This window comes from Poeciliopsis prolifica, unplaced genomic scaffold, assembly GCF_027474105.1.
Source record: "Poeciliopsis prolifica strain line A6 unplaced genomic scaffold, Auburn_PproV2 SCAFFOLD035, whole genome shotgun sequence".
In the NCBI taxonomy this organism is placed as follows: domain Eukaryota; kingdom Metazoa; phylum Chordata; class Actinopteri; order Cyprinodontiformes; family Poeciliidae; genus Poeciliopsis; species Poeciliopsis prolifica.
Genome location: NW_026562410.1, coordinates 443,080 through 457,871, shown reverse-complemented (window position 1 = coordinate 457,871; position 14,792 = coordinate 443,080). Strand labels below are relative to the sequence as shown.

The window sequence follows — 14,792 nt, the reverse complement described above, 5'->3', positions numbered from 1 at the left end:
AGAATAACACAAAGAAATGCAAATATTTTCAACACATTTGCACACTTAGAAAATAAAATTATGTTCCATACATTTCCAGACTATGCAGGAACTGTGCACTGCAATTTCCAAATATTACAAAATATGCCAGAACAAATACTTCCAATTAGCTTAGATCAAAACAAAAATCCATATTTTACCACCACATAGTGGTAGAAGTCGTCAGCTACTGTCTGCACTAAATGTTCAAATGCTTGCAGTCTGGAATATAGGTTCAAAATGCCTTAAAATATACAGACGTAGATGAAAGAAATATGTGTAAAAATGTATTTCAATAACACATGAAGGCTGTTACATTGTGAAGGTTGCAATGTACATCATTCATAGTCTTCAGACTCAAAATGTTTTATTGTGTAAACGTGAAGTCGAACAATAACATTTCAATAGAGCACAACATACCACATACCAAGTTCAGCCCATATAATACTTTTTAGAGTGCAGTCACTTTTATGGCATCTATGTCGGAGGGGTAATAAAGTAAATACAGCAATGTTTCTTCTTCTGACATTTTGGGAGATTGTTATCCACCAGAATTGTATTTAACAATATAATGATTGAAGCTTGGAGTGTGACTGCCATTGTATTATATAGCATGAATGCAACCGAAACAGCTGTAAGATGCAATAATAAACGTAACAATAAAATATGACAAGACAAATAAAACTTTTAATATTTGATCTTATTTGAAAGAAATTTCCCTCTACATAATATTTCAAACATATCCAGTTGAATTTTCCAGAGATTAATATGTACACTTTCAGTTTATCATTTGCCTCAGGCAGTATATAATAACTGCATAATAGATTTAAATAGCAAATACTGACACAGTATTCTGTCAAGGCCAGTTCAAGCATCAAAATACACATAAATGTTCCACATAAAATATAAAATCATTTCATCATCAATAAAAAAAAATCTAAAGGAAAAATAAAACATTAATGTTCTCTTGTTTGATAGGAAATACAATCAGCAGCTTGCATAAATGCAGTGAAAAAGAGCAGCAGCTATAGAGAACAAAAAGCGAAAATAGAAAATATACTTCTTAAATGATTTATTCTTGGAGAAAAAAATAGATGAGGCATTAAAGAGCAGTGTAATTTTTGCCAATTTCTGCCTGTATTGACTTGTTCTGCTTTGCTCTGGCTGGTCACCCAGGACCTAGAAGATATGGTTACTATCCTGAGATGTTTTCTTCTGCTTTAAGGCATCTGAGGACGTAGAGGGCCACTTGATAGCAGAAAATGTACTGCTCCTATTAAAACAAAACAAGCAATGAAAGATAAGCTAAACAATTGAGATATTATTATAATAAATTCAGCTACTAAATACATCAAAGATAATTACCTCTGTCTGGATCATTCCATGTCTCTGAAGTCTCATATTTCGCACAATATCTGAAATATCAAACTAAAGGGAGGAAAAAAAAACAACACAAAAAACAGTTATTAGATTACAGCAATGAAACAAACCTGCCCCATAAACAAAACTTTGCACACTTACATCTGCATCTTTACTGATGAGGCCCAGAACCACATCTATGCAGATAAGGGCCCCTGAGCGACCGATGCCTGCGCTACAGTGTGTGATGACGGGTCCTGATCGATGAATGTGTCTCATGTAGGAAATAAATGTGAGCAGATGCTCGGGTTGAGAGGGTGTTCCATGGTCAGGCCATCCGGTGTAGTTCAGATGAGTGACAAGCTTCCTTTCATTAGTCTTAAAGAGAAAAACATGGATGTTAAAGGTCCCATTTAATCTACCCGACACGTAAATCAGCATAAACTTGTGCTCACCTGGACATCTTTGACCTCAATGAGGCGAATGACAAAGTGGTCTAGGTGCTGGTCTTTGACGAGCTTTATCTGCAACCTGTCGTCCACCATCTCTGCCGTCCTCGGCGTGTCCGGCCAATACCGCTGACATTTCACTTTGCCGCTCTCGATCTCCTGAGTCATCATAGCTATCACGTTGGAATTCTGCTCCCACACCATCTGCCAAAAGTCGCCCAGTGTGGTGGGCAAAGGTCCCTGACAGGCGACGTACTTGAAGTGCTCATTCTTCACTTGCATGTTGATGAAGTTGGCGTTGATGTATCCACCATCTTTGCCAATAACTACACGAGTCGTGTCGACTAGAAGATATGAACTTAGTATTATTAGTTTTAACTAAAAAACCCCAAGCGGAAAAAACTATGATGCTTTTCTTACATGGAATAATGTTCTTGTAGCGGTTCTTCTTCTTGTTCTCCTTGGTCTGACCAACTAAGCAGTCATCGAGTGGCTGTAGATTCTGAAGATTCTAAGAGATAGAAAGATAAAAACTAATGTTTTCAAATTTTGATCAAATATCATTTGTTATGCTTTACTAAAACTCTGGGTGAACATCTCTAAACTTGCGAGGTGTGATAATTGGGAAATGAAGGGATTCCAAATTAGATTAGATCTTCATACATAGAAACATATTTCTGGTCTGGTGGAGGAAGCTAAAGTACTAGAAGAATAATTGACCATGTTGCCGCAAGGTTTATCAGTACTAACAACGTCAACATCAATAAGGTCTGGGAATGCAAATATTTGTCCAAATTCTGTGTTTTCCTTCCAGTCAGGACAAAAAAAAAAACTAAAATGAAATTTCACATTCTTCAGGCCTGTAAGCGAACCCCATATATTCCCTGAAAACAGGTCCTGTACCAGCAACTACAAGCATTTAAATCCAAACTTACTTCAAATTCTTGAAGTGGGATTTTCTGGTCCAGGAGCCCCTTTATCACGCGAACTTTAGAGTGGAGATTAGTTCCTGTGTACTGGCCACCAGGAACCACTTTGACAAGGGGTAAAGCAGTCAGCTGGTCCTTAGTGATGATTGATTTGTCTGTGTGAAAGAAACAGATAAATCCAAAACTAAATCACTCAACTCTCCTTCCTGTAACCAATCAAATCCCAAGTTTCATTTATTCAAAAAATGAAACCCTACCATCTGTTGACTGGGAGCTGATCTTTTCTATGGGGAGCTCATCACTTCCCCATGTGAGGTCCTCATCTTCTGGCTGCACTGCACTCATCTGCAGGTAGCTGCTGTTTTGAGCAGAAACGGTGTACGTTTTTCAGAAAACATAGTATTACAACCTTCATTTTGCTAAAGTTTACATCCAAATCCAAACTCATACTTTTCATTCCTTGGGACATCAACACTCTCTTCTTGCCATATTGATTTCCGAGAACTCTGTTTGGATTAGAAATGAACAATTTAATAATAAAGAAACATCTTAATGGCTGAGTGTTATTAAGTGGGATGTTGAATTTGTACCACAGGAGAGTCTTCAGGTAAAGAGGATCCATCACAGTCTGTGTCCTCTGAAAGCTCTGTGTCTTTTTTCTCCTCAAGAGGATCATTGTCGTAGTCTGTCAAAGTGAATTAGAAACATTAAGAGGGAAATTTAACGTTTTTTTTTGTACACTCAGTTAATTTGCTCTATCGTTTTATCTACAGTACCTATTGGTGGTATGGAAGGAATGTTGGTGGATTTCTGTTCAACCAACATCCGAAGTTTAGTGGTCACTCCGCTGTCCTCACTCAGATCTAAAATAATAATAATAATAAACATTTAAATTCAAGTTTAGCAGCTGTTAATAAAAACCTGAAGAGCAGCACTGAAGCCCTGGGTTGTACCTGTGTTACCATTGCACTTGTCAGAGTTCATAGGTAGATAGGCCAGGTATGTGTTTGGGTTCTGATCAGGTGGTCTTGAAACAATCATATGTACGAGACCTTTAGATTTCCGAATGGTAGTGACGGCTTTGGTGTGGGAGATATTAGTCATTAGGTCATCATTTACCTAGAAGATGAAAGACAGTCAGTCATATTAAAACCCTCAAAAAGGTTGAATATGTGTTTGAGGCTACTGTATGAAACAGAGATTATATGAGAAACAACAATAGTCTAACAGTGCTCACTTTAAGCAGCCTGTCTCCAACCTGCAGCTGTCCTGAGGACTCTGCGACGCCACCTGGAGTAATGGACTTCACAAAGATTCCCCTCTCCCCTCCAATTAGAGAGAAACCAAGGCCTCCAGACGGTGGCTTCTCTAGATCCAACGTTATAATCTCCTCCTACACTCACAATAAGAAAAATATGGGGTTCCCTTTAACAGAAACTCACGGTGACTATTTGTCAGAAACGCTGAAACATGTTTAAAGTGTTTTGCAAAAACACTTCTAGTCCTTGGAATTTGTTCATATTTGGTCAGATAAAAACCACAAACTGTAATGTATTTCATTGGGTTTTATTTAAATAGGCCAATATAAAAAAGTGAAAGTTCAAGGAGCCTGAAAACCTTTGAAGGACATTGTGTGGGCTTACTTACAAATAAATAACAAACGTTAAAGTTTTACCACAAAAACTTAAAATGAGTTTCCAGACTCACCTCTGCAGGACAAAGTCTGGCCAGATCCTCAGTGTCTCTGGAACCGTTCTTTTGAGGAAACCCTTAAAGCAACAAAAAAATGCTATTGTTACACTAAAAACAGGTCAGATGAAATGAAGCTCCCCCCCAAAAAAAAAGTCTTCAACATCCAAAACAAACCATTCATGCTGGATGACAGCTTGGAGCCAATGTTGTCCAGGAAAGTGACATGTTTATGTTCAGGAGATACAGGCATTCCGTCTCTGAGAGACAAAGAACAGAACAAGTAAAAAATTTAGTTTCTGAAATTATTTTGTTGACATTTTATAAGTTACCAAGATAAAACAACACAAGTTAGATATTAGATAGATCAAATGTTGAGTGCGTAATACCTTGTCGCCTTCAGACAAAGGTCATCTTGGGACAGCTCCAGGAGTCTGGTACTCTCACTCAGAGTTAGGTCCTGGGTTGGAGCCCCATTAATGTAGTGGATAAGATCAAGTGGTTTCAAGCTTCCCTCTTTTGAGGCTGGTGAACCTGGTATGACATCTTTTACAAATAAGACCCCATAAATGCTGTCCCTTCCCCCATCTAGGACCAATCCTAAGAAACAAACAAACAAAAAAAAAAAGATAAAAGTTCACTTAGACAGAGGAAATAATTCATAATACAAAAGAGTCTGCCAACAAATTGAACATATTTTAACGTCTAAAAGGCGTTTCTCACCCAGTGGCTCTTGGTTGCTCCTGAAGCAAATATCAGGGAGCAGGTGGGCTTCCACTGGGAATTTGGGAGCTTCCAGAATCCTTCCAACCACCAAATCAACAAGAGGAGGGGCTGCACGGACCAGACTGACCACCTCAGTGTGGTTCATTGTACTCACATCTGTGTTGTTAACCTGTTGGAAGAAAAGAATGCGTTCACAACAAGGAATAGTTCAAAATTAATTGAAATACCTATCCAATGCTAATAGAGCAATGATCAAAATTTTAAAAAAAAGATGCGACTCTCAATCTGAACTAATTAGAAATTAAATTTACAGTATTTTTTTTATTCAAATGAACAGACAAATAAAAAAAAAATGAAGACATTGTTGTGAATTCATACTTTGATCATTCGGTCCCCAGGCCTAAGCCGTCCATCTGCTTTGGCCGGATCCTGGACAATGTCATGGATGTAACACCCTTGATCGTTGCCTTTGGTGAGGGTGAAACCAAGACTGCCTTTATCTGACTTCAACAAAGAAATCATCAGCTCTGCTTCCTTAACAAAAAACAAAAAAATACCCTTCGTTTTAGGAATGAACATGTATGAACAGATCTAGATCCTTATTTTAGCACAGCTGTCTTACATTACACCATTCCTCTTTTCTCATGTCCTTACCGAGATCACTTCTTCTATATCCTGTGCATTGCTGGGGACTTTAAATTTTAAGGGTAGTGACAGTGGAGGGGGCAGGGGATCAGGACTGGGGGCAGAGGCGGAGGATGTCAAAGGCAGAGGAGATGACTCCATATCAACTTCCACAGGTGATGAAGAACTCCTTTCAAAACATTTGCAAAGATTTAAGGAAATATTTAAAAAAAGAAGACCCAAAGATGCATCAAGAAACTGTCAAACATCAGTCTCATCAAACAAAACTAAGTTAGAAATTATAAGTCAGTGAGGTGTCTAAACTAAAGTCAAAGGAAGCACAGAGATGAAGGAAGCCACAGAATGCTAAGAGTGAGAGAAGCAAGACTTTCAGCAGATAACAGAAAGGTACTGAAAATTTTCTGTTTTTTTAATCACCTGTGATGAAATATGCCGTTTCTGGTAATGTTGAAAACTCGGACCTAAGCTGAATGTCTGCAATTGCAAGGGAGTGCATTACAGATCAGTTACCTGTTGCTGAGGTCCAATCTTGTCTTTGAGAGGATCGGAGAATAAAAAGCAGAGTGGAAAGTGCCGTCCAGCTGACCGGAGCTGTCAAAGCGTCCCAGTTCTGAGTTGCCACCTGGCGTTTGATAGACACTCCTGTCCCAGTTTTGCAAGCTGTGCTCAAAGGCGCTGGAGGTGAAAGCTTTCTCCACCTCCTCATCACCGTCGGTGCTGTCGCTGTAGCTGTTGTGTCGGCCGGGGCTCTTGAAGTTCAGCCTCGCCAGAGCCTCTTCCACGGCAGTTTTCGGAGTCGTCCCTGGAGGAGATGCTGTTCTGTTCAAGCTCAGATTGGGTTCTGTAATGGTTACAGGCACCTTCCTAGGTGATGGCTTGGGTGTCTAAGAAGAAATATGTTATTTTTTATTTCTATTATTTAACAAATCGTAGATATAAAAATGTTTTTGTTGTTTTTTAAGCAGCTCACCAAAGCTGAGGCATCCAGATCTCGAAGAACACCTTTTTCAGGCCTACAGAGCAGGAGCGTCACTTCCTGTCCAGTTCCTCGTAAAGCTGATATCACCTCCTAGGTGCAAACAAATGCCCCCCAAAAATATATGTGATTTTAAAAAAAAACATAATGACCAAAATAATGCTGCTGAGAAATTTGAATTCCAATTACACACACAAAAACAAAGAAGTACAAACATGTTGTGAGAGTCCTTTCAGCGAGGTTTGGTTGACTCGCAAGATGACGTCGCCCACATGAATGCGGCCACTCTCTGCAGCTGGTTGCCCCGGGAAAAGCTTCTTCACTCTCACCAGGCTGGGGCCGTTGGGCTCATCAGGGGCGTGCTCTTCTCGACTGAAGCTGAAGCCGAGTCCAGAAGTGTTCTTCAGCAGACGGACCTCAAACATGTTATCTGTCAGAATGAAGATGTTAATCTGCAGTGAGAACCAAGTCGAGCATTGGCTGAAGGTTCAGTTAATAAAGAATGAAAGTTACTTGTTATTAGATTTTCTTCTTACTTTGTGCCATTACCCGAAATTTCCATTTGGCTGCACAACCTTCTTGGAGAAACAAATCTAATTACCAACTAAATCAGAAGCTACTCAGCCATTTCAGTTCGCTGGTTAAAGTATGACTAGATAGTTTTGGCCTGATTAGTCACAATTATGCCCTGAAATTCCTGCCTCTAGGCTGCATATTTACATCTAAACCCGACTCTTAGAGGTAAAAGATTTGAAGTCTTCATTTTTTCACCCTTAGAGGTTTTTCACATGTTTTTTTTCCCTTTTTACATAGAAGAATCTGAAAAATTTAGTGTGCATTTATATGCAATCCTTTCTCAGTATACTTCATGAAAAACACATGCAATTGCAGCTGCAAGTCCATTTGGGGAACATCTTCAAGCTTTCCATATTTACGGCCTGAAATTTATTTGCAAAACAAAAATTCTATCAAAGCGACTTCAAGGAGAAGTTTTTGTTTACTGCATCCTCTCAATGGCTTGTGGAAAATGGCAGACCCAACAATTTAGCCACTTTTTCTTTGAATACACAGACCACATTAGCACTTGTACAGTGCTAATAGTTGTCCTCTTCACAGATTCTTCCACCTGAGCTGGTGGTCTCTCTGATCAAAGCTCTTTTTGTCTAGTCAGTATAAGTGGACAGCTACATCCAGGCGGCCACAATTGTGTCATATTTTTCAAATGGTAGATTGAACAAGAATTTAAAACCAGGTAAACCTGTTCTACATCAGAGTATGAATGAATCTGCACAGCAGAGATGGTAAATTTTAGGATACTATAGCTGTCTTACATTATGTAATTTAACATAAACCAATTGCATACAATTTAACAATGGGTCGCATACAGTAAAACCTATTAAACAACTGGAGGCGTAGTCACAACTGCTGATGCAACTATTTGTGGTGTTTCGTGTTTAATTAAAACATATATTTCTAGTACATTTACTTAAAAACGAGGTGAATACAAAAACAAACATGTAATTTTTAAATGTTTAATCAAAGTCATTCCAGGAATAAATGTGTTTGGCTTCTTCTCCAGTTCTAGGAAGTTCAGCTTGTTCTGACTGCCCGCTCAGCCCCAAATAGGCATCAGGGCACAGCTAGTAGCCTGTTCGGACATGCTCATTTCCTTTCAAATCACATTATCTATGGCAAGTTACTTTGCCGGGAGTGAGAACAAAGGTTGCATTGTGAATATTTCTGAAAAATTGCTGGCTCAAAAAAAAAAAAAAATCAGTGGTATTCAAGATAAGGCAACCTCAGTCTGTGGAAACTAATGAGCTTTTCAAGAAAAATCTTGTGAAGCTACACACCATCTAAGAATCCTCCTCATTAAGTCTTACCTTGCGTGACAAAGCTGTACTCGGGTTTATCTTTGGCCTCTGGTGGCTGCTCCTTGTCCTTTGCTTGAGTGTGGTTATTGGCAGACATGCGGGTGTTGGGTTGAGGGGTGAGGGGAGCTTGATTGCTGTTCATAGGTGAAAGACCTTTCTCCAGGTGCAAGTGAACCGTCTGCACACACAAAACATGATTTACATATCGTCCAAAGCCATCTGCTGAACAGCTTGTTAACTATGTAAGCGCCAGCCCTCACCTGGCCTGTGTCTCTGAGGACTTCAACAGCCTGGTGATGAGTAGCTCCCTCTAGACTTTTTCCATTGACCGCTAATACTCGATCACCTGCACCAATGACACACCCATAATTAGTTAATTTATCTCCACTTCAATGTTTGTAGCATCGGTTTTTAACTGCTGACCTTTCTGTATCCTCCCATCAAGCTCTGCAGCTCCTTTAGGTATCAGGGCTTTGACATAGATGCCTCCATGTCGCACTGTTGTATTAGATCCACCCTAATAATAATAAAAAAAAAAAACTCTTCAGCCAAAGGGAGTTGATACTTTTACGATTTTCTATTTGGGTTAATGTTAAGTTTTTTTTTCTATTCTATTCTATCGAATAAAATGTCTAGGCATTGAGTTTTTTAATTATATTAAACAAGTCTTGGACCTTTTCCAGTGCTCTCAGCAACTATTAATACTCTGGTAAAGATGTCAAAATTGCTGAGATTGCTTTTTTATCCCCAATATTAAAAAATAAATAAATAAAAAAATCACAAAAATTTTTTTTTCAATAAAATCATGGCATCAGTGTCTTTAGTCTGAGTTAGCACTATGAATTTGTGATCTTTGGCTTTCCTTTTTCTCTGAGTTGTAAAGCTGACATTGACAAGCCACTTGGCACTCCTAAAAATGGGTGAGAATGTTATTAAAGTAAAGCAAATGTTTATGGAGCTAAATCAGTTCATTTGTAGGAAGATGAATAGCTACTTGCCTAGATTTGCCTGTACCGTCAGAACAATAGCTAATAAGTTTAAAACTGGAACTGTGGCCAAAAAAAAAGGCTGAATGAGGACCAGAGTTTGTTTAGCTGTCATGCACAGTCAGGAGGATGGCAAGGGAGGTATAGCACTGGGAAAAAGTATTTAACTCCTTCAAAATTTCTTCTGCTGTTGCTTTGTTTGTCACATTAAGGTTTCAGAGCAAGTTAATTTAATATTAGACCAAAATAATACCATGAAACGCAAACTAAACATCTCCTCGACTCAACAGTGAAAGATACTTTTCATGCATTTCCTGCCACATGAAAGGTTTTACAGCAAGCAGATTTTTATGTCAGACAAAGATAATGTGGGTAAAACAACAGTTTTACAACGTTTTGGAGAAATTACATTTTGGCTGACTGTCAAACATGGTTGACAGTCAGTTTTACAGTAGTTTCAACTTCTAGAAGAAGTTGAAAAATGGCTTTTACATGTCTGAAAAAAATAAAAGGTTCTGGAGCAGCCGAGACAAAGTGTGGACTTAAAATTATAAGTTGTTGCTGCCAGTGGGGCACAACCAGTTTTTACATTTGGGAGACAATAACATTTCACATACAGTCAGAACGTTTTTCTACCTTCAATAAATTAAACTACAGTGTAACAACTGCATTGTTAATTTACTCAGATTATCTCTGTATAACATTTGAATTAATTTGAAGATCTAAATCAAAAACAGAAGAAATATGAAAGCCAGATTTACAACTTTGTATAAGAAATCTGCAAAACTAGAAAGTGGCAGAGCACTACAGGAAAAGGATCTGAAATTATTTTAGGGCTTTAGCAGGGTGCTAACAACTATTGGAGTACTGAGTAATAAGTCTCGATTTTCTAAGATAACAGCTGAAACATTTATCATTCAGCAAAATATTATCTGAAAATGATACCACATTCTTCAACATGATGTTATTGACAAATATAAGTTAGAGATGTAAAGCACAAATGATCAACAACACTCAGGTAACGATTTGATCTTTCAATGAATATAGTATGACCTCAAGATGTGCATAATCAAATCCTAAATAAATTCTACACATGTTAGAAATGTTAAGACAATAAATTGTCACTAACCATAATGCAAAGGTTAACATACGGTTGTTCTCAGCTTATGTGAACATACATAATCTAGTAACTGGTAAATTGAATGTTGCTGTTTCTAAGTAGAAATCCCAGCAAATTAATTTCTGATTTCCCTGAGAGGAAAGTTTGATTAATGGCGCTCCAGAAAAAATCTGTCATAAACTGAAGCCAGCCATAGAAAATCCCACAAAGCGGCTCTTTGTATGCAGTTGTTGGTCATTATTGCCAAAGTCCAGGACTTTATTAGCATTTTTTAAAATGAAGATAAAAAGCAAAACACATGCAAAATTAGTTATATCACCAGAAGCTATTCCAAAAGAAAGCATTAAGAAATCCAACCAAAAACAAACCAAACACAGAAGAGCGACAGTGAGGAGGATGAGCCAGAAAGGAGCCAAAAGAGAGGGTGAAAACCTTGTCGAACAGTACCGTGACATTTATGCCCAGGCTGCTGTCTATTTTGGACAGCTCAACGTCAAATAGATCTCCTGGACGGAGACTATTGACCCCTGGGGCATTACCATTTAAATTTTCCATGATGTTTTCCTGTAAACAGAGAACATGGCATCAAGGTGAATTGAACATGCAGTGAGAAAAGGGTGATCAAGGCCAAGTGAAGAAGATAAATTTGTTGTTATTGGAGTCAGATGCATATCATGCAGTATACAGGCAAAAAAAAAAAAGTGCTTTCCACCAACACCCATAACAATAGGTCAAGCATCAGGCAACTAATCTGTGATGCTTGTGTTCATGGGTGAAGGATTTGCTCCAACAAAACTAAAAGATGATTTATGGTCTCTCAAAACTATTATGTTGGGAAATGGCAGGCAAACATTATTTAAAGCACTAAATTCATAACAACAAGGGCCGCACCTTTTTAGCCTTCACTTTCTCTTGACTATTGGAATAAGTCTCTTCATCCATGTCTGTATCCCCCCTGTCGGACTGCTCAGAAACCGGAGGAACTACTGAAAGTTTGACTCTTCTAGTTTTTGGAGGCAGAGCTGGAGGCAACTGATTCAATACAGCCTTTGGCTCTGGTTCTCGAGATTCAGTAGCGGTTTCAGAGGAGGCAGCAGCTTTCACTCTTTCTAGCGCCTGCTGAAGTCTATCACGAGGCGGCTGGTTGATTTTAGAAGAGGAGGCAGACGTAGGAGTGCCGGCGCCCTGCAGAGGAAGACTGGAGCTGACCGTGCCATGATGTTCCTCTAATGATGGGTCAACCTCTCGCTCTGATCTCTGAGCAGGTTTCGGTGAATTAAAATATGATTTGGGTGGTTGGGGAAGAAATGGAGAAGAATCTGACAAAAGAAGGGAAACAGGCAGTGATGTAAGCCTAAGAGGAATGTAAATAATCAGACATTTTACTTGCAACTTAAACAGATTTATATTCTTACGTTTATCCTGATACAGCCTCTCTTTTGGTTGTGACACTACCAGAGTGACATCATCAGGAGCACTCTGAAGGATGTTAACCGTTTCATCATAAGGATATCCATCCAGGTCTATATCATTCACAGATATCAGCCGGTCACCTGAAACAATTAGTCACTGTTAACAACGAAGTAATGTAGCAAAGGAGTAATTTGCAGCATGATGTAAAAATAAAGTCACTATAAATTAGTCTTCTACCAGGTTTTAGAAGTCCGTTTAGATCAGCAGGACCTCCAGGAGTGATGGAGCTAATGATAGTACCGAGGTTTGCACGGCCAGAGTTTTCCCCTCCAACAACCTGAAATCCTAAAAACACACAAGCACAAATATAGACTCACAAAAGTAATAACATTCCCTATTTTTTTAAGCCTATTTCAACAAAGTTTACTATAGGCCATGTTCTGACACAGGTAAAAGAATGAGCAAAGCATTTGTAATAAAGCTTAGAAAAAACTATGTTCCCTACAAAAATCCATTCAATCCAATTGAGTTTAAACTATTTCAGCCCGTTAGTTAAAATCTGTGTTTGTGATAAAACCGTAGTTCAACTATATGGTGAGAAACTCTCTCTTTGGTGAAGTAAATATCACAAATTAATATGAATATGGATTCTTACCCAGCCCATATTTTGCATCTTTCTTTAAGTTTACAGTTGTGATCTCTCTTTCTAGAGATGGCAGCTCATTCAGCTTTTTCTTCAAAGAATCTGTACAATAAAAATAATATGAATATTGATAATAAACAGTAGCATTTTTAGTTAAATACATCACTGTCAGGAGACAATTCCCCTTCTCTGTATTAGGCATTTCTTAATATTAGCTGGATCAACTGTAGGCTACCCTGACTGCATAAAAAAAAAAACACCATAACCATTAGTCCAATCAAAATGAAAACAGAGTGGTGATGAAGGACTCCAAATTCAGCAAAACAGCAAGGATAAAAAAGAAACGAGAGATGTGCATGGAGCTATTAAATCGCAGGAATGTAGCCAAAGTTCAGATCCACAGGCCAGCAGCAAAATAAGAACAAAGGCTCAATTCTAGATTATGCAAGCCAGATTTACAAACTTCTATTTTTGGTTTGTATCCAGATTGTACTGTCAAGTGCAGTCAACTAACAAAAGAAGAAAATGGTCACGTTTCAGTGCAGATTCCTAAATACTTTTTTTTTTTTTACATCATGCATACCATTAGCAGAAGCTGGAGTTGAAGGAGCTCCAGAGGAACTGTGCATACTGACACCTGTGAACAAGAGATCAGCCTTCAGTGGTTCACTTTTACTCATTGTACAGGAGATATGTTGTTCTGTTGATGATCAGGCTATGCTTGTTTTTAAAATAGTCCTGCAGTGCAATGGAAAAATATTTCAATACTTTTCTTGCTTTTTTAAATAAATTATATATAAAAACACATTTGTATTCAGGAAATATTTACTATAAATATATCTCTGTATTTGTTTGGGTTATTTTTAGTTAATTTAAGTAAATTAGGTTTGTTATCAAATTGAGGGACTCCACAAGAGCTAGAATAAAGGATTTTTATGTAGCTTTGCTCACTCTTCTTATTAGATACTCCAAAAAGAAAAATCGATATCCAGAGAATTGTTTCTTCTGATGCTGAAGAAACAAGTGTTAAGTAGGTTTTGCCTCAATATAATGTGGAAAAATGTACTTAAGCCATGTAAATGCTGGAGTCAGAAAGCTCCAGTCTACAGTCTGAGCAAGAATTTTTTTAAATGGAAAACCTCTTCAGATATGTTATTTTTCTCTTTGTAATAATCTAAAAATTAATCTTACCAACTACATATGCTTGGCCATTGTCCTCAATGGAAGATGAGTCCGACTCCTTTTTGGACTGGTCGAGGTGCCATGATGGGCTGTTCTGGAGAACTGAACCCAAAGGCCTGAGAAAGAGAGAAAGATGCAAGTTTATCTATATAGCACATTAAAAAAGATAATCTTTACAAATCACTAACGGGAAAAAAAAAAAAAAAACGTAGAAAAAATAAATAAACAGAAATGAAGGAACATCATCTGCTCTAACAAGGTGCCAAACTCTGTTCAACAGTTTTGTTTCAGTCTCCACAGAAGCTTCTGTGCTTTTTTCATTTCACTTTAGACCTTGAAGCATTTAAAAAGAACTGGTTGTTTGACTGCAGTGTAAATCCTTAGTAGGCCACATAAATATGGTGGGACAAGACCATTTTAAACTTTATAAGCCAACATTAAAAGTTTATGATTGATTCTAAAATGGACTGAGAGGAACGGGATGTAATGTTGCCTTCAGAAGATGAGAGCGCTGCATTCTGGAAAGTTTGTAATTGGTGGAGGGAAGACTGGTACAGACCAGCATATAGGGAATTGTTAAGAATAGTTCAAACATGAAGTAATAGAGAGATGAATAACGTTCTCCAGATATAAGAATATTAATCTCTATTTGAAGAGATAAAACCCCAGATTTCACAACTGCAGAGATCTGTTTGAAGCCAGGGGGAACAAAATGTGGTGGGAGGGAATGTTGTTCCACCTTCCAGTGTTAATCATCTTTGATTGTGCTCAGTACTGGTGGGA

The 14,792-nt window shown here is 38.1% G+C and overlaps 1 protein-coding gene across 6 annotated transcripts in view; it reads right to left on the bottom strand.

Moving 5' to 3' along the window:
* Positions 1 to 368: 368 nt before the first annotated feature.
* ptpn13 (protein tyrosine phosphatase non-receptor type 13) overlaps positions 369 to 14,792 on the bottom strand; it is a 45,385-nt gene continuing 30,961 nt past the window's right edge. The window contains exons 19-49 of one of the 6 annotated variants that reach the window (XM_055052379.1): positions 14,019 to 14,125; positions 13,411 to 13,464; positions 12,840 to 12,929; positions 12,422 to 12,529; positions 12,187 to 12,324; positions 11,663 to 12,090; positions 11,204 to 11,335; positions 9,089 to 9,182; positions 8,926 to 9,011; positions 8,675 to 8,843; positions 7,007 to 7,221; positions 6,786 to 6,884; positions 6,326 to 6,699; positions 5,825 to 5,984; positions 5,549 to 5,704; positions 5,168 to 5,339; positions 4,834 to 5,044; positions 4,622 to 4,704; positions 4,463 to 4,524; positions 3,993 to 4,148; positions 3,709 to 3,874; positions 3,532 to 3,618; positions 3,346 to 3,440; positions 3,206 to 3,261; positions 3,013 to 3,113; positions 2,762 to 2,910; positions 2,247 to 2,337; positions 1,833 to 2,170; positions 1,540 to 1,755; positions 1,384 to 1,446; positions 369 to 1,291 (exon numbers count right to left, since the gene is read on the bottom strand). In XM_055052379.1, the coding sequence (XP_054908354.1) occupies positions 1,214 to 1,291; positions 1,384 to 1,446; positions 1,540 to 1,755; positions 1,833 to 2,170; positions 2,247 to 2,337; positions 2,762 to 2,910; positions 3,013 to 3,113; positions 3,206 to 3,261; positions 3,346 to 3,440; positions 3,532 to 3,618; positions 3,709 to 3,874; positions 3,993 to 4,148; positions 4,463 to 4,524; positions 4,622 to 4,704; positions 4,834 to 5,044; positions 5,168 to 5,339; positions 5,549 to 5,704; positions 5,825 to 5,984; positions 6,326 to 6,699; positions 6,786 to 6,884; positions 7,007 to 7,221; positions 8,675 to 8,843; positions 8,926 to 9,011; positions 9,089 to 9,182; positions 11,204 to 11,335; positions 11,663 to 12,090; positions 12,187 to 12,324; positions 12,422 to 12,529; positions 12,840 to 12,929; positions 13,411 to 13,464; positions 14,019 to 14,125 (4,534 nt within the window). In that variant the 3' untranslated portion in view covers positions 369 to 1,213. The remainder of the gene's footprint in view (positions 1,292 to 1,383; positions 1,447 to 1,539; positions 1,756 to 1,832; positions 2,171 to 2,246; positions 2,338 to 2,761; positions 2,911 to 3,012; positions 3,114 to 3,205; positions 3,262 to 3,345; positions 3,441 to 3,531; positions 3,619 to 3,708; positions 3,875 to 3,992; positions 4,149 to 4,462; positions 4,525 to 4,621; positions 4,705 to 4,833; positions 5,045 to 5,167; positions 5,340 to 5,548; positions 5,705 to 5,824; positions 5,985 to 6,325; positions 6,700 to 6,785; positions 6,885 to 7,006; positions 7,222 to 8,674; positions 8,844 to 8,925; positions 9,012 to 9,088; positions 9,183 to 11,203; positions 11,336 to 11,662; positions 12,091 to 12,186; positions 12,325 to 12,421; positions 12,530 to 12,839; positions 12,930 to 13,410; positions 13,465 to 14,018; positions 14,126 to 14,792) is intronic. The other 5 variants (XM_055052380.1, XM_055052381.1, XM_055052384.1 and 2 more) reach the window with 5 other exon arrangements.